Source organism: Pempheris klunzingeri, chromosome 17 (assembly GCF_042242105.1).
Source record: "Pempheris klunzingeri isolate RE-2024b chromosome 17, fPemKlu1.hap1, whole genome shotgun sequence".
Lineage (NCBI taxonomy): Eukaryota > Metazoa > Chordata > Actinopteri > Acropomatiformes > Pempheridae > Pempheris > Pempheris klunzingeri.
Window position 1 is genome coordinate 1,147,911 of NC_092028.1, and position 19,833 is coordinate 1,167,743.

General features: G+C 41.8%; 1 protein-coding gene across 1 annotated transcript in view; it reads right to left on the reverse strand.

Moving 5' to 3' along the window:
* Positions 1-12,812: 12,812 nt before the first annotated feature.
* The window catches only part of LOC139216530 (nucleoside diphosphate kinase B-like), an 8,331-nt gene continuing 1,310 nt past the window's right edge, over positions 12,813-19,833 (reverse strand). The window contains exons 2-5 of the mRNA XM_070847672.1: positions 16,860-16,992; positions 15,442-15,543; positions 13,901-14,013; positions 12,813-13,094 (exon numbers count right to left, since the gene is read on the reverse strand). Coding sequence (XP_070703773.1) covers positions 12,977-13,094; positions 13,901-14,013; positions 15,442-15,543; positions 16,860-16,976 — 450 coding nt within the window. The 5' untranslated portion in view covers positions 16,977-16,992 and the 3' untranslated portion in view covers positions 12,813-12,976. The remainder of the gene's footprint in view (positions 13,095-13,900; positions 14,014-15,441; positions 15,544-16,859; positions 16,993-19,833) is intronic.

Below are 19,833 nucleotides of genomic sequence, written 5' to 3' on the forward strand. Positions count from 1 at the left end.
CACAAGATGAGCTAATCTGTAGTTAGCTACAGTACGCTGTTACTGAGCGTTCAGCGTTGGTATCGTGGAAAGTTTAAATCTAGAAAGATGTGAGTGAAGTTTGAAGTTTATATCTTCTCTGCTTAAACATCCTGCAAGTCAGAGTACAACATTATCATTACTTTGTTCTAAAAGTCATGCCAGCGCTAGCCAGCCACAATAAGCCACCATAAGCCACCAAGCTAGCTAGCTCGTCCGCTGCCAATAGGAAGCCAGCTAGCGTGGTTGCTAACTCTGTTTATTGAAGAGATGTTTTTATTTTTTAAGTGAATTAATCATTAATGCTGGTCTGAACCCTCATTCTTCACTTCCCAAACTCCCTCTCACCATCTCCCCCTTTTTTTTTTTTTTAGTAAAACACCCTTTCACAGTATTGATTTCACAGCCACGTGGGGAGAAACTGGCCGCACTGCTGCCTGAAGTATCAGGACACTCTGAAACTCTTCTGACTGAGCAACAAGGGCCGAGACACCCAGGAAACAAACAGAGACGAAGAAGAACATGAAGACGGACAGGTACATCCAGAACAGTAGCGCTACTCATCTCTGTTTCCTCAGAGGAAAAAAAGGGATCAACGTGATAAAAAACAAAACATGCTAAGAACTTTTGTATGATGATTTTTCAACGCCAAGATCTTTGTGGTTTGTACGTGTTCACGTGGTGTGTTCAAGAGTCCAAACTCTTGACGTGATGATAATAATGATATTGGATGCTGTGTAATGTCATGTTGAGATTAGCAGTCATTTAAAAACTGGGTGTTTGTGAGCGTCGTGGCTTGGAGCCAAATTACAAGTTACTCTTACGGCCACAGTGTCTGCAGGTGGAGGATAATTATTAACGACAGTATATAGTTACTGTGTGTTCAGCATCCATTTGGTGGGAATATTAAAACCAGCCAAATGTGAGTGAAGTTTGGCTGAAGGTCTTCTAGCTACGTAAACATCCTCTTTGTCCGAAAAAAGCGCGGTTTGCTCCAAAAATGTGTGAAATCAAAGCTGCAGTGCTCTGTCAGACTGACTGCAATAAATGTCCAAACAACTGCAATAACAAATTAATGTGGGTCTGAGCACCGTTTAAAGTGTTCAGTACTGGTTGCATTTTGATACTTGAGTTTCAGGGCAAGTGCAAAAGTTGATACCATTTTCCCCAAAAGTTGAACTTTTAGAGGACGTCACAGTGTAATGTTGTCCCCACACAAGCTGTGTGTGTGTGTGTGTGTATTTATATATACATATATATATATAATAAGCTGTAAAATATGATATGAGTTAAGAATTATCTGTGGGAAGCATTGTTAAACACTAGCATGTGGAGCCAAGACGCTCTGCGGGCTAGCTTTCTAGCCACCCCACAGTTAGCAAGCTTGTTAGCTCAGTTGCTAAGGGAACAACATCTTTACGTATTTGGACCCTAAACTATGTCTCTGATGTGTTCTGCTTGTATCACGACAGAGGACTGGATTTTATAAGACTGGATGTTAGCTACACGGCCAATAGGTTACGTTAGCGTCTCTCCAGCTCTCAGTTCCCTCAAAGGTCAGATAGACCTTTATTTATATATATATATATATATATATATATATATATATATATATATATATATATATATATATATATATATATATATATAAAGGATATACAGCAAAACATTCATGCAGATTTATTTTGATTCACGATAAAATGAAGTGATTTCGGGTGAAATTTCAGCTCACTTCTCAGAGTACTTAAGTATCGGCCCTGAAGCTCAGGTATCATCTGGTACTGAAAGATTTCCAGCGTTGACATTTTTGTCAGTTTCTTGTAGTTTAGTGTCAGTAAGCTTTGAAGACACGTGAGTTTTTGTGTTGTTTGTGTAGCTGCTGCAGCGTGAGGCTCACCGTTCAACTCTCTGTTTTTAAAAAATATAGAAGTACAAGTTGCACTGGGATGTCCCCAGTAGCTCCAGTGTGTTTGAACCGGGCAGCTCAGTGGCTAAACTTGGTGAAGTGTATGAATGTGAAGGTGAGCTGATGAGGAGGTGAAATGCTCCGTCGGATAAATAACAAAACAGTTCTTGGACTTTGTTGGACACATGAATAGCAGTTTAGCTTGATAGTGTTACTGTTGATACCTCACAGAAGAGTTTATTAAATAATGATTTAAAGTATCTTTAGCATTTAAAAGTCAGAAAACAAAATGGTATACTATGGTATTAAAGAGATTATATCAAAAACACTGAAGAGTATATTTGATTTAAAAAAAGCAAATTCTTAAAACGTTAGTTAAAATATAACTGATGTGTAGTAAAGTTATAAAGTTAATTGAGCTACAGATTCACAATGAAAACAGAGCTAAAAACACCACAATATTATTATACAAATATTATTTATCACCTAGAGGAGGGCACTGCATTCACCAAAGGAAAAAGATGTTGTTTCGTCTGTGTATAAAGTACAGCTGTCAGCATGCTAACGTGGTAGCATCCATTTCAATTTGCGACAGCATGCTAACACGCTAAAGTTAGCACATAAAAGTACATATTTAACATGCATGTTCAGCATGTAACATCTGTCTGGATAAGGTTCAGTCATACGACACGTCTGTTCTATGAACATGCGCTCCGTCGCACATTCAGCTGAAGAGCGTATGGTTGTGTTTCCTGTTTTGGGGCGATCTCGTCCTTGTTTTGTAGTCGAGCGTGGGACAGTTTTATTGGATCGAAGGCCGTTGTGACAGCACCTTAACATTGACTGTTAACAATAACATGCTAACATTTAGCATATTGACAAGTTAGCATGCAGTGTTAGCCTTCGCCTCGTAGCTCTGAAGCAGACAGTTGACAACTCAAGGCAACGCTGTCAGGTTTTAGATCTCAGCATGTCGGAGCGTTAGGGAAGCTGCTGGTTGTGTTACATGCTTTCACCAGTCGTTAGGTTCACCCTCTTGTGACCATGACTGTGTTAAATTTCATGGCATGTGGTGCCACAAGGCAACGTGAGCGCACTGAGCTTAGAGAAAGAAACAGCAGCTTGACCAAAAAAAAATTCTCAACACAGGGTCTAACTTTGAAAGCTTTCATCCACATGTCGTGGCCTTCCTCAGCGGATCTGGGTTCAGCCCAGCACGACAGTCGGAGGGAAGGAAAGTCGGCGTCGGGCACCGCAGTTGCCGACGTTGTCCTGAGTAGTGAATCATAGTGGATCAATGTCTCATCTGGGACGGCAGACTTTGACCCAGGACTCCGGGGTTAGTGCTCCATGTGGATCCAAAACTGAAACGGAAAAGTTACATCAGTGACTTTCTTTCTTATTTATGTTTTTCTAAGCCCAACCAAGTAGTTTTAGTGCCTAAACCTAACCAAGCTGGTACCATTTCAGTGTTATTGTGTCATTGCTACCCTGACATCAAAGGCCCGGTAAGATTACATGGTCGTTGTTATTTGACGAACTGGGGATGAGGACAGTTTGGAATAAAGGGGCGATCAGAAAAACTGCTCTGAGCGTCTGAGATTGCTGCTGAAGGGCGTTTAGTGCATCAGTGTTTGACGCCAGAGGAGGTGAGATACCCTCCGTCTGTCGGGCCTCTGGCAGGTCGGCTCTGAGCCGCCACGGTGCGCTCTATGCTGACCTCCACATCATCAATGAATCTTCTCTGGCCTCCATGATTTCTCTACACGTGGCCGCTTCTTTATATCACTGATTATGTTGGACTGTTTGGCAGTCAGCGGTTTCCTTATCTCGATGTATTAGAAATGATTAACTGCTAATTAGCACAATAGCGAGGGATTAAGGGTGTAACTTAGCAACGCACACTGGTTGTTTCATGGGCATTCACACAGACAGGACCGGGTTAAGACGGGCGTAGTTGAGACCAGGCTAATGTTTGGTTGGTGTAACCTTAAGTCCAAAAAACAGGTCTGAACCGACTTAGCAGTCAGGACCAGGCTTCGTAAAGACCAGCTGAACCCGGGGTCTGAACCCGGGGTCTGAACCCAGAGTCTGAACCCGGGGTCTGAACCCGGAGTCTGAACCCAGAGTCTGAACCCGGAGTCTGAACCCGGAGTCTGAACCCGGCGAACGATGTTGAGATTTAGTTTGTCAAACACAAGTCGAGCTGTTGGATTCCCCCTCGCTATAAGAGCTCAGTCTGTTGTGCGAAAAGAAAAGCCGCCCTTTAAAATGTGTTTGTGAGGCTGAAGAAAGACTTTAGTGACGACAGTAGCGTCTTTACCAGCGTCAGTGTCACGTGACTTTTTCTATCTGTGACGGTCAGTGTCAGTTTTGTCTGTGCTTGTGAATATGTCCAGAGTTTGTGGAGACGATAAGATGGCAGTAAGTCGGTTTCTAGATGCAGTGGATGATGTTTTAATAAGAGTTTTGAATGTGATTGTTCCCTGTTTTGTGTGATCCGAGCCCCAGTCCCACCTTCATCTCAGTATCGCTAATTATCAAACCTCCCTGATGTGATCAAAAGGTCGCCTGTGGGCGATTCCTCCTCATCAGTGCAGCTACAACAATAAGAGACAATCTAATGTAATCAGTTTTGTTAATGTCGTCAACAGAAGCTACGACCGATAATCAGAATCAGGTTTATTGTGTATTGGTGCGTAATATAAAACATAAAAATATAGAATAGGGATATGAACACTACAGAATATGAAAAGATATAACGATGTCCACTATATGTGTTGAAAAATGAAAGAGCCAGATAGTAATATATAATATATAATAAGATAGTAAGAGCTGCTCGTACCTTCAGTAGTCCGATAATAATTAACCTTTTGGTCACGGCGAAAAATTTAGTCTAAATAAAACTTTGGATGTGAAAAACATCGACAATCAGACAAACAAAACAAACTAATGTATAACGCAGTAAAACTGTGACCTTCAGAATATCCCTTCATGTGGTTTCATGTAGCTGTTTCTTACAGCTAGCATTATTTCTGTGCTAGTGATGTTGGCTAATAGTCGGTAATGGTTTGTGGACGGAAAGAAGATTCATGGACCAAATCCTCCACAGTTCTACTAACAATTAGACGAGAAGCAGCAAACGTTTGGGACAAAAAGTCACTGTTTATAAAAAGCTAAGCTAACGTTAACATGACGTTAAATGTTTGACAGAAGTGAATAAACAGAATCTAAATCAGGTGACTCAATGAACGCTGCTAATTACACTTAATCAATGATCACTTAGCTTCTAATCTGAACAAATCATTTCTGCCAAGAGAAGAAAACAAGACGAACATTCAGACGTAAAAATACTTCAATGTAAAATTATGTTTGCTCAAAACTTTGAGTTGTTTTGACCAAAATATCTCATAGACTTTATGAAGTAACGTAAACTGTGATTTTTATTAAATTAATCAGAATCATGACTCTAAACGCTGTTTAGGAACTAAAGATTTATCATCTCATAATATTTGTCTTATCAAGCAACTCTAACCTTTAACGTTTTGCTGATATGACTGGTTTAGTAACTAAAATATATAATACATATATTATAATATATATATATATTATAATATATAGTTTTACTCAATTTATGAACTCAGTATTTGTAGTTTTTAAGTGACATTTTCAAGTCAAGTTTTTTTGACTTATTTCATAGATTTACGCCGTGTTTGGGACATTGTAGATAAAAATGGAGTCGGTACTGTTCAGAGAAAAAAACTCGATAAATTAAAATAAAAAAGCGATAAATTCAAGAAAGAAACTCACTAAACTATGAGAAAAGTAGTGTTTTATTTTGGTCAAAGATCCACATCACTTGGTGATTTGTTGACGCCTCCTCAAAGTTCGGATGCTGAAGATATTCAGGTGTTTCTGGGCTAAAATCAGATTATTTCCTTAAACCTGATTAAGTATTCAATTCAATTCAATTCAATTTTATTTGTATAGCCCAATATCACAACAGAGTGTCTCATAGTGCTTTACAAAGTTCACTGAAATAAACAAGTGTAAGCGAACAAACAATCTAATAAAGAGTAAAGTATATTAAAGTATAATTTCATCCGAGCTCACAAAGTGAAGACGTGTTTTTTCTCTCAAATTTATGACTTTGTAATCCCAGAGAATGTTCCAGGTGTTGTCTTGTAACTCTGTCCATGTTACGACTTTAATCTTAGACTTTACCTACATGACCCAAACACGCTGTCACATAAATTTGACTTAATCTCTCATGAGTTTGATGTCAAATCTCGTACTTGGATGAGAATATTTAGTTTTCTCTCCTCGTCAGTCACGGGCCTCCGTACTGATACAGAGGTGTGATCATAACGCACAGATACAGTCTAATGGGCTCGCAGAGTGTGTGTGTGTGTGTGTGTGTGTGTGTGTGTGTGTTTGAATCATCAGTCTGAACATCTCACACACTAACCGAGTCGCCGTTTTCTTAGATTTCACACGTGTTTCTCGCTCGTTGTCTGTTGGTGTTTGTCGTCTTTTTGTACGTGAACCTCCGATAATGTCCGACTGTCCGATTTGTATCATGGTGCTATCTATTGACGATATATATTTACACGTTTGATAAAGTTTTTGCAGAGTGATTTTGACGGCGATGCTGGTGAGGACGTTGTTCACGACAGATTTTTATACGGAGACGACGACTGGTGTGTTTTAAAGGTGCAACCCGCCCAGTTTGAGGATTTGTGTTTGCTGTGACACCAGTTGAAGTTGAAGAGTCGTTGATTTCTGCGATCCTCCTCGTCGGTTTGTGATGTTGTGTGTGTGTGTATCGGCAGCGGGGAGGACTTTGTGGGTTTTATAGGTTTTCTGTGGGTTTTTAAGTGACTTATTAAAGTGGAAGTGCTTTCTTAGTCTGTGGTTTAAATGACCTTTTAAGGAGTCTGGAGACCAAGATCAGCTGTGGTTGTTTTTCAGTTTTTTAGACCTGTTTTCTCGAGTTCACAGTTTTTTGGGATCACAACCGAAAAAGTACATCTATTTGTGGAATTAGAATCGAGGTCTGAGTGACTGGTAGGAAGTAAAAGTGTTGGAACTGGTCCAGTAGATCACCTCAGCCAGCAGACACCAAACGGGCTGCAATGGCTGCAACGTGATCCTTTGGGACAACTGCACCTGATCACAGTAGGTCCACTAAAAGAGCTTGTTTGATCCACTGACAGGCTCAGAGTGTTATTCTAAGTGTGTGACAGCATCATGGAAAGGATCCCTACAGAGAGAGACCTGGAAGATCCTTTTGGTTTAACCACAAACAGCACACACACCAGACTACATTCACTAAAACAGGGATTTTAGAGAACAGGACACAGGAGCTGCTGCCTCCATCAGTCAGTTAGTTACTACAAAGCCACCAACAACAGGTTGGTGCTGAATGTACCTTGTTTTAAAACAATTACCTCCCAGACTTCAAATCTGAGTTAAGGTCTTCCTGATATATAATCAGTTGAACAAAACACCTTTAAGTATTCTCCTCAAGGTCTCCTTAAAAAGCTCACTTAAATATTTCAACCTTAAACTGTTGCACTGACTCTATTTTAACCAAAATATGTCCAAGTTTACGGTAAATAAAGAAAAGACAAGAGGATCCGATGGCGACTGGTTTTAGATCTTAGTGACAGGATCCGTCCAACCGTCCAGTCCACAGACCGTCTGGAAGAAGTGGACGTCACCACGGTGATGTCACCCGTTGGTTCATGGAGTTTAGTGTCGCCATCTTAGTGTCATGGATGTGGGCAACTTGGTTTCTTGGAGCCAGAAGTGTTTATTCCACAAAGACAGACTGATACCGACCAATCAGAGGACACTTCTTTACAGACTGATACCGACCAATCAGAGGACACTTCTTTACAGACTGATACCGACCAATCAGAGGACACTTCTTTATACAGACTGATACCGACCAATCAGAGGACGCTTCTTTATAGACTGATACCGACCAATCAGAGGACGCTTCTTTATACAGACTGATACCGACCAATCAGAGGACGCTTCTTTATAGACTGATACCGATCAATCAGAGGACGCTTCTTTATACAGACTGATACCGACCAATCAGAGGACGCTTCTTTATAGACTGATACCGACCAATCAGAGGACGCTTCTTTACAGACTGATACCGACCAATCAGAGGACGCTTCTTTACAGACTGATACCGACCAATCAGAGGACGCTTCTTTATAGACTGATACCGACCAATCAGAGGACGCTTCTTTATAGACTGATACCGACCAATCAGAGGACGCTTCTTTATAGACTGATACCGACCAATCAGAGGACGCTTCTTTATACAGACTGATACCGACCAATCAGAGGACGCTTCTTTACAGACTGATACCGACCAATCAGAGGACGCTTCTTTACAGACTGATACCGACCAATCAGAGGACACTTCTTTACAGACTGATACCGACCAATCAGAGGACGCTTCTTTATAGACTGATACCGACCAATCAGAGGACGCTTCTTTACAGACTGATACCGACCAATCAGAGGACGCTTCTTTATAGACTGATACCGACCAATCAGAGGACGCTTCTTTATAGACTGATACCGACCAATCAGAGGACGCTTCTTTACACAGACTGATACCGACCAATCAGAGGACGCTTCTTTACAGACTGATACCGACCAATCAGAGGACGCTTCTTTATAGACTGATACCGACCAATCAGAGGACGCTTCTTTATAGACTGATACCGACCAATCAGAGGACGCTTCTTTACAGACTGATACCGACCAATCAGAGGACGCTTCTTTATACAGACTGATACCGACCAATCAGAGGACGCTTCTTTACAGACTGATACCGACCAATCAGAGGACGCTTCTTTACAGACTGATACCGACCAATCAGAGGACGCTTCTTTACAGACTGATACCGACCAATCAGAGGACGCTTCTTTACAGACTGATACCGACCAATCAGAGGACGCTTCTTTACAGACTGATACCGACCAATCAGAGGACGCTTCTTTACAGACTGATACCGACCAATCAGAGGACGCTTCTTTACACAGACTGATACCGACCAATCAGAGGACGCTTCTTTACACAGACTGATACCGACCAATCAGAGGACGCTTCTTTACAGACTGATACCGACCAATCAGAGGACGCTTCTTTATAGACTGATACCGACCAATCAGAGGACGCTTCTTTACACAGACTGATACCGACCAATCAGAGGACGCTTCTTTATAGACTGATACCGACCAATCAGAGGACGCTTCTTTATACAGACTGATACCGACCAATCAGAGGACGCTTCTTTATAGACTGATACCGACCAATCAGAGGACGCTTCTTTACACAGACTGATACCGACCAATCAGAGGACGCTTCTTTATAGACTGATACCGACCAATCAGAGGACGCTTCTTTATACAGACTGATACCGACCAATCAGAGGACGCTTCTTTATAGACTGATACCGACCAATCAGAGGACGCTTCTTTATAGACTGATACCGACCAATCAGAGGACGCTTCTTTATACAGACTGATACCGACCAATCAGAGGACGCTTCTTTATAGACTGATACCGACCAATCAGAGGACGCTTCTTTATACAGACTGATACCGACCAATCAGAGGACGCTTCTTTATAGACTGATACCGACCAATCAGAGGACGCTTCTTTATACAGACTGATACCGACCAATCAGAGGACGCTTCTTTATAGACTGATACCGACCAATCAGAGGACGCTTCTTTATACAGACTGATACCGACCAATCAGAGGACGCTTCTTTATAGACTGATACCGACCAATCAGAGGACGCTTCTTTACACAGACTGATACCGACCAATCAGAGGACGCTTCTTTATAGACTGATACCGACCAATCAGAGGACGCTTCTTTATAGACTGATACCGACCAATCAGAGGACGCTTCTTTATAGACTGATACCGACCAATCAGAGGACGCTTCTTTATACAGACTGATACCGACCAATCAGAGGACGCTTCTTTATAGACTGATACCGACCAATCAGAGGACGCTTCTTTATAGACTGATACCGACCAATCAGAGGACGCTTCTTTATACAGACTGATACCGACCAATCAGAGGACGCTTCTTTACAGACTGATACCGACCAATCAGAGGACGCTTCTTTATAGACTGATACCGACCAATCAGAGGACGCTTCTTTACACAGACTGATACCGACCAATCAGAGGACGCTTCTTTATAGACTGATACCGACCAATCAGAGGACGCTTCTTTATAGACTGATACCGACCAATCAGAGGACGCTTCTTTATAGACTGATACCGACCAATCAGAGGACGCTTCTTTATAGACTGATACCGACCAATCAGAGGACGCTTCTTTATACAGACTGATACCGACCAATCAGAGGACGCTTCTTTATAGACTCAAGGCTATAACTTGAGGAGAAAACTTGAGGTGTTTTGTGCCCCTCAAAGATCAAACCAGCGTCCTGCTGAGCTCCACGGTTTGTGGAAGTGATCACAGAAAACTCTTAACTCGACATGAGACCCCTGAAGCTGACAGACGGCCGCTCTGAGGCTCAGATGTCGTTGGCATGATTAGAGTCTGATCTTCCTCTGGTGCAGCTTTGGATCAATCAGGCTTCAGGCCAACCTGTAGAAGGAAGACGGAGGCAACAAACCCAGAGCAGAGACTTGTGATGAGTGGTGTATTTGGCGGTGGGATAAGGGTTCGTGGGTTTGAAGCTGTTCACTGAGCTCTTACCGGTCTAACTATTGTAAGTGTACGACAAAAGAAATGTAGTCACGTACTGATGTTAACGTTCATCAAGAGTTTTTTTTATACATTGTGCAATTTTTTGGCAGCATGATTGTGAAGAAGTGATCCTGTTTAGACGACTCACTTTACATTTTTATGCAATAAAAAGTTCTGAGAAAATGATTTGTGAAGTCGTCCGTTGGATCTTTTGTGTCTGTGCTGTTTATATTCCTTCTATTTTTATGAAACATCTCAGTAAAAATCCATCACACGACAGCAGAACAAAAGGTTTTGCCGAAGTCGCGCACTACAGCTCTTCTACGAGTTAGAAGATACTGAATGTGGGGAAGAAGGTTCTGATTGTGAGGAAGACTCCTTTCAGAGGATGAAGTGGATGCTGCACCTGAAGACGAATGAGAGGAGGTGTCCGCGCAGACCCCCGCTCCTCCAAAGATCCAACTAGTTCCTACTCGGATTTTGTGTTTCTTTTGCACTTTTACATCCAGTGTGTCCATATATTATGTCAAAATAAATAAATACTTGTAGAATCACATAGGTGAGGTTGTGCTGAAGAGAAAGACACAAAGAAAGGCAAGAAAAAGGTAAGCTGGGAAACACAAAGGTAGAATGAAAAGTAGTAAAGAACGCTGTTTTACCCCAGACTGTGAAGGGTTAAAGACATTCAAGGCATAAATCAGACAATCAGATATTTAGTGTTGGACAACCAGAGTCCATTTCTTCTTCACAGTTTGGTTCAAGATTTGTGGTGAAATTTCAGCGTCGGCTGATTTCTAAACTGTTCTCGCTGTTTCAAAGGCCTGGCGAAGGTTAGAGAGTAAAAATCTAAATATGAGAGATTAAAGAGGTGAATGTACAGAACAAGACTGACCGTGTGATGACATCATCATATTAGACTTAGCTGTGAGGAAATATTCCTGATTTTAGCCTTTATCTTTTTCTTACCTCACCGTTGAACCGCATGAAGTCGTTCACAGCAGGCTGATTAACCCCAGAGGTAAGTGTGACCATCATCATCATCATCATCATCACCATTATTACCTGACCTGAACTGTTGGTGGAGTACTGAAGGTGTCTCTGAACCTGGACCTGGACCTGGACCTGGACCTGGACCTGGACCTGACGTGTCTCCATGCTGGACGTCCCGCCGATGTTTGGGATGATTTGCTCAGCTGCTGAGGACGGTAGGATTCAGCTGGAGGTTCTGTTTCAGTCCTTTTTCATGTGGAGCCAAAAGTTACTGATATTCAGCCAGAAACGTGTAGATTTACACGTCCGCCCTGTGAAAGCAGCCACTCAGTGCAGTGAAACTCCAACAAGGCAAAACCGACCAACTGAGTCCATGTTAAAGGACACTTTACCCATGATCCTCTCTGTCCACATCCTGGTGTCTGAATGACTGGTAGCTAGTGAAAGTGTTGGAACTGGTCCAGTAGATCAGTAGCTGGTCTACTGCTGCCTCACTTGGTTAGTTTGTTTGTCTTATTCCAGGTTTAAAGAGTTTTAAAGGATTGTTTCAGATCCAACACAGCATGTGTGTAACACACAGTAACACACACACACTGACTGATGGAGGCAGCAACAGAGCAGCAGCTCTAAAATCCCTGTTTTAGTGAATGTAGTCTGGTGTGTGTGCTGTTTGTGGTTAAACCAAAAGGATCTTCCAGGTCTCTCTCTGTAGGGATCCTTTCCATGATGCTGTCACACACTTAGAATAACACTCTGAGCCTGTCAGTGGATCAAACAAGCTCTTTTAGTGGACCTACCTAAAAAATGTGAGTAAATGTCCTTCATAACTTCCACCCTGGTCACAGACTCCACAAACATTAGAGAACTGGCTAACGTGGTTCCTGTCGGCCTTTAATCTGAAGCACTGACGGGTTAAAGCTGTAAAAGTTGAGGTGATGATGTCATCATAAGTGTCTGTGGACCAGATGCAGAAACATGTTGGTCTGGAAAGTGTCTGGATGTGGACGAGGCCTCAGCTCATCACCACTTTGGTCCAGACTCTAATATCTGAACGGGCGTCGATGTTGGCGTGACATCAGACCAGCGAAGAAGAAGAAGAAGAAGAAGAAGAAGAAAGACGCAGAAACGGTGACGGTTGTTTCTAACATGAGACTTTATTGGTAAGTGCTACATGTTGTGGATTGATGAGTGAAGACCAAGTCAGAGGATCGACTGCAGGGGGGGTGTGGGGGTGGCATGGGTGGGGAGGGGGGGGGGGGGTCCAGTCGGGTGTAGTTTACTGGGTGGTGATTGGCTGGTTTACTCGTACAGCCAGGGCTGGGCGCAGGGGGTGTAGGTGACAAGCTCCTCGTCCTTGAACCACAGGGCGACCTCGGTCTTGGCGTTCTCCAGGGTGTCGCTGCCGTGGATGATGTTCCTGAGGAGGAGGAGGAGGAGGAGGAGGAAGGTTAGCGGCTCAGGGATCTTTGTCCTCTCATCAAAAGTGTGGATTTAATTTCAGATGTAAAAAGTTCAGTTGTTTCTAAAAGGCCCACGATGTCACAGATATAAACCAGCTTTAACTAAACGTTTGTTATTTATACTCATTTCATTTATTAGCTTTTGTCTTTCTGTTGCGTTTTATCAACATTTTACTGTTGATCATTAGAATTCATTTCACCAGAAACTATTTATTTACTATATACTTTATTTACTTGTTTTTTTATTTTATTTTGCTCTGTATTTGTCTCTAAATCTATTTTTACCATCCTATCACTTGTGAAGCTCTTTGGATTGTAATTGATCGACACATATTTCTTATCCTTTAGTTCATGTCTATGTGAGATTGGGAGATCCTTACTGCCAAGAAAAGACAAAAAAAGTTAAATTAATGAATAAAAAAATACCACTTCAAATAGTTGATCATAGTGACATTAAACACACAATTTAAATTTTAAATCTCATAATGACTGAATCCTACATTTTGATGTTTTGACCCGTTTCAGAATTTAAACCTGACTAAATCTGACTCTTCTGACTTGTAATTTAAACTTTTCACTTGTTATCTCATAATTATGATACTTCAGATTTTAGATTGAGCTGATTATTGCTAAAAATAGAATCATAAACTCAGAGTGTGTTTACTCTAAAGCAGGTACAGTGCAGTGTGAACGACAGGTGTGTGTGTGTGTGTGGGCGGGACACCTGTCGTATTTATGTGTGTGTGCGATAACGTTCGCTCACCTGCCGATGTTGATGCACAGGTCTCCACGGATGCTGCCGGGCTTGGAGTCAGCGGGGTTGGTCTCACCCAGCAACATCCTGACCAGCTTCACAATGCTCTGACCCTCCCACACCTGGAAACACATCAACACACCTGTAAACACACCTGGACACCTGTCATGTTACATTCAAAAATCACGGAAATTCGACTCTTTAATAACGGAAACGTCAGGGAAGCCTGTAATAATTGGACTGAATGTTCACACAGAAGCTGTTGGGAGAAATAAACGTTTGCTGTGTCGATTTCAGAAATATGTTCACAAAAAGACAAACATTTTGGGAAAGAGAGCCAGATGTTCAGATGGATCTCAGTTTCTCCTGGAGCCAGCACATGCTTAGCCTAGCTTAGCATAAATTAACTCTATACTATCTGCAGACACGGCCTCTATTATCCGTCGCTATGCAGATGACACTTAACTCTACATCTCAAACAGAGGATCTGGTCAACAGGCCAAAAGAGAAAACTTTCACTTCATTTCACTTTTACTGTAATTTATCCTCACATACAGTACTTTCATTTATTCACTATTAATTCCATTCATTTCTCTCTCTCTGATTTGTCTCTTTAAAAAGACACATTTTCCTCTTTTCTAAGGCATATTTAACTGCATTTTGTTGTATGAAATGTGTAAAAATAAATTTATAATAAAATCTTATCGTTACAAAGACTGAAAATGGGGAACAGCTACACTGGCTGGCAGTAATAAGTGGATTGTTTGAGTCATTTTTCAAGCAAAAATGCCTGAAATATTTAATAGTTTGAGTTTTTAGATCCTAGTAGAAATACTACAGTCTAAAAATACTCTTATGGGTAAAAGCCCTGAATTTAAAAAAAAGTCTTGAATAAAAACAAAATCAACAAAATGTACTTTGAATATCAAAAGTAAAAGCACTCAACATTTTAATGTTGTACTTTGTCAATAAGGAGCCAGTTCTACATACTTTGTGTTCTACTGGGTAGATTAACTGTAGTACTGCATAATATGGTAGAACAATATCATGTTTTTATGATGTAAAAAGTAACTTCAGGGTCTGAATACTTCCTCCACCTCTGCTGAGCGGTTATTAACGTTGACCTCAGATTTAATCCTGTGAGTAAAGAGGAATCTATAATAAGGTGGAGCTGTTTAATCATGTGAGCGTCCTGTCACGACCTCTGTGTGCGATCACACCTCCTGATGGTGGACGACTCCAAATAAGGATCAACAGTGGGAGAGAGAGAGACAGAGAGAGAGACAGACAGGCTTTGGGAACAAAGAGGTGTGAATGAGGACAGCAGGGTGAGCGAGCACAGACACAAACAGAGAGAGAGAGTGTTGAAATGGAAAGAGATAAAAAGAGAAAGATATGTGACTGACAGGAGTGCCAGAGATAACTGTGTGTGTGTGTGTGTGTGTGTGTGTGTGTGTGTGTGTGTGTGTGTGTGTGAGTGTGTGTGTGTGAGTGTGTGTGTGTGTGTGAGTGTGAGAGTGTGTGTGTGTGTGTGTGTGTGTGTGTGTTACCATGGCCAGGACGGGTCCAGAGGACATGTATTTGCAGAGTCCAGCGTAGAAAGGCATGTCCTTCAGGTCCAGGTAGTGCTTCTTCATGTGGTCCTCAGAGGCCTAAAAACACAGTCGCAAGGTGACTAAGTGCATTTATTAATGATTTAGTACGAACTGATTTTCTGCTACTTTATACTGAACATTGTCGACCTACTTATCAGGGCAACAACAACTGGCAGCTGCAGTTACACATAGTAAAACATAAGCTTATGAAATTGTTGGATGGTTGGAGGTACAGGCAGTACATAAGTGAACAAATCTCAACAGTGCATTAAAAACTATTCAAAAATGTGCTAAAACTTCAAGGTTAATTTTTGACCTTCAAAATAGAGTTTGACACAATATTCTTAACTCAAGGTCCACTTATTGGATAAAACAACACATGCTTTCATATTCATACAAACTAAATATCACTGAGTTAAAAATTGCAAAGCGGGTCGATATAACTGAGTTGACTTGTTACTATGATATCATGACCTGGACATGTTAGCTTTAGCCTTAGCCCGCTAGCTTTAGCTTAACTCTGATAGCATTACATCATGAACCAATGTTAGTGTTGTTTTTATATTACTTTTAGTTTACTGGATCCCAATAATCCCTTTGTCTTGGTAGTTTTCTACCCGTGGGTACTGACCAGTGCTGGATCACTGTTTAACCCTGTGATTTTTAGTGTGAACAAAATATTTGTTTCTGACTGAAAATCTGAATTTTTCTCTACAAAAGGAAATGATTTTGGTGAGATCTCCTCAAACATTAAATTAGCACAAATAAACATAGTTTCATGTGTTTACATGCTGCCATTCAGGTTCTATAATCCAGACATGGCGGCTATTATCCATCTCTACGCAGATGACACTCAACTCTATATGTCTGCTTCAGCTGATGATCTGTCCACCATTTTGTAAATAACATTTCAGAAGTTTGTGTTTTTATACTTTTGTGTTGCTGAAGTCTGTTCAGCCTGAACCCCAGTTTGAGTTCATCCTGTGCTGCATGTAGATTGTTACCCAACACAGACAGTGAAGGCCACTGTGGGATTAACACCATCAAACAAAACAGCTGGTAGTAACTACACTGTGATAGTGATATGAGTGCGAGACCTTCAGAGGAGCTTCAACACTCGGCTGTGCAGGGAGAAGGTCAAAACTTCAGCAGCAAGCAATCAAGGAAGTAGAGTTTATTTATATAGATAAAATATACAAGGAGAAACATACAATAGTTTTAGATATATATATATACTGCAGCAACACTTGAAGTATATGTTTATACTTCAAGTGTTGCTGGATTTGCTTGGAGTTTTTTTCTACTAAACGTCGAGGCCTGTTAATTGATCGATTTCCTGGACTGAAAGCATCAGTAGCCGTCGTCATGGTTACCTGCATGAATTTGGCGGCCACCAGCCTGAAACCTTTGGTCTCCAAGCGCTTGATGATCTCACCACACAGTCCTCTCTGGACGCCATCGGGCTTCACAGCAATGAAGGTACGCTCCATTTTTACTGAGAGGAGGCTGCAGACAACCAACGAAGAAGAAAAGCACACGTGAAAAGACAAAAAGTTAATCGCTGGACTTTTGTGTTTCCAGAACATCTGAGGAGTCGTGAACATTCAGCAAATGATACTCAGACTTGAGGGAAAAAAGATGGTCAGCTGTTATGTAGAAAGACCTGGAAGATCATTTTATTTTATCACAAACAGCCGTTCTATCGCTCTCTGCACACACACCAGACTACATTCACTAAAACAGGGATTTTAGAGAACAGGACATGGAGTCTGGTGTGTGTATGCAGAATAATAAGATAAGAATAAGAATAAGAATAACACTCTGAGCCTGTCAGTGTTATCTCTCAACCTTCAAAACCTACAAATGATGTTAACATATAATTTACAAAAGCAAATATGTAACTGTTGAGTTGTCCAGTGGAGAAGTATTTCCCTCTACTTTGGGTGTGAGGCGGGGTCACCCTGGACTGGTCGCCAGCCAATCACAGAGACAATCATTCTCACACCTATGGCCAATTTAGAGCAGGGGTGTCAAACCTACGGCGGGATGACTTTGCAAAGTTACAGAGAAGACAAAGTTCATGTTGTTCATAATGTTTTGTGAAAAGATAGTTCATTAAATGGGAACACTTTCAGAATGTACATGTACTTTTTTGTACTAAAACAAAGTGAAACATTTGGAGTTTTCGTTATTTAGAGGTTATTATGCTGTGATTTTACTGGTCCGGCCCACTGGAGATCAATCCGGGCCCCTGAACTAAAGTGAGTTTGACCCCCCAGATTTAGAGTCACCAGTTAACCTGCATGTCTTTGGACTGTGGGAGCACCTGGAGAAAACTGCCCTACTTAAGTATAGTACTTGTGTAAATGTACTTAGTCACACTCCACCACTGGACTCTTTCAGATGTTCAGAAACTGGATAAAGTCTTTAAAACCCCCCCGCTGGTCTTAAAGGGCTGTTCTGGGTAAATCATTATGAGCTCAGCGGCACAGCACCATCACCACCCTGTCATGCGTGTCATTTCTAAAGACAGTATTGAATTACTCCTCACTGGACACATTCACTCTGCTGAATGTAAAGCTGCCTCAGAGTTTTCCTCCCTCTCAGCAGCAGGAAACCATCCGCTGAAAGGCGACCCAAAGTTGGACAACGGTTCGGCGTGCTCGGCTAATTTTGCTTTTGAAAGCAGCAGCTGAGAGAGCGGAAAAACCCAGAGGAGACGATTCCGTGCTCCCAGAAACACCAGGGGTGGTGCCTCTGGGAGTAAAATTAGGATTCAGGGTCACATATCGAGGTCATGTTCTGCTGATCTATCAAACCCAGCTCTGCCCGGCTCCTTTCCTGTCCTGTGAGCAGCATCACGTTGGACACTCTCATCCCCACAAACACTGATCAGACCTCCTGAGGGATATTCGCCGTCCCTAGAGGTTACACCCTGATAGATTTAATGACCTTACAGTGGTACCATAAGGCCAACGATTCCCCAAGAAACATGTAACAGGTTTCTGAGCACATTCTTGCTCCTCAGCAGATGAACTCTTTGTATTTCCAAGCGAGCTGAGTTGAGCTGAAAATGCGACGTCACCAGACTGCAGGCCACTGATTGGCCAGGGAGTGACGTCATTTGATGAGTCATGAGAGCGACTTGTTCACTAGAATCAAACCCTCTGTTTTTAAAACCTGGAAACAGACTGAGTGTTTTAATATTTCTGTGAACAAGGTAAACGGCTCCACACAAACCAAACGCTCCAGGTCCTCAGGTGTGTTTGTTTGTGCCGTATACAAATTACACCACTGGAGTTTCGGGCCACCTTGCTATGACGACCCCCCCACTTTGAGGAGGTACGCTACTGTAATGGAAAACGACCCAAACCGAGTCACTGTGTGATGGAAAAGCACCATAAGAGTCTCCTTTGTTTAGTCTGATCCATTCGGGCTGTTTTTCCTTTTCTTTTCTTTTTTTTTTTTTGCTTTGTTCACGTACAAAAGTTAAATATTAGTTTATCTGAGGCTAATGCTAGCAAATATCTGATATCATACATTCAGAGTGCTGTCACTAAAACAAGCTTTAATCTTTAGCTGACATCTAGTTTTGTTTTTTCTCGTATTTTTACCCAAACTGTTGGACAGGGTTTTTTTGTAGCTTTAAGCTCTCACATACATGAACTTCAAGGTTTTCAAGGTAATATGGAGAAATTACAGTTGGTCAGATCTACACCAGTGAAGCAGTCAGGACTGTGCTGCCGGGGGAGGGGAGGGGAGGGGAGGGGAGGGTCAGCAGGTAGCAGCTGTCTCTAGAGAACATGGTGCTCTGACACTTCAGAGCCAAAAGTTCCTGAATCCCTCACAGGACATTTTACAGGAAATGTTGTCTTTTAATAAATTTAAAATAATCCAAATTTAATACATTTACTTCCATTTTCTGCTACTTTCTCCTCCTCCTCCTCCTCCACAGCTCAGGGTAAACAGTTTATTCTCTTTACTGTCTTCACTTCGTTCACAGAGCACAGCTCTTCATCCTCTTCCTGACAAATCTCCACAGAGGAACTATCCCATGATGCATTGCTGCAGGGTATAACTACCCGACAGGATATAAAGGAGTTAAATGAGCTCAACCTGAAACGCCTACAGCAGTGAAATGTAGCGTCCTCTTGAATGCAGCAGTGATGCTGATCCAGAGACCTCAGATAGAAGCAGTAGTGGAGTATTTTTACTGTGTCGTGGTCGTACTTCCACTGAAGCACTACTTCCACCCGTTTAAACACAGTTGGTGACAAACAATCGCCTGTCTGTGTCTCTGGTCTGGTCATTGAACGCACCACCTGTCTGCAGCTGTCCAACATGTCA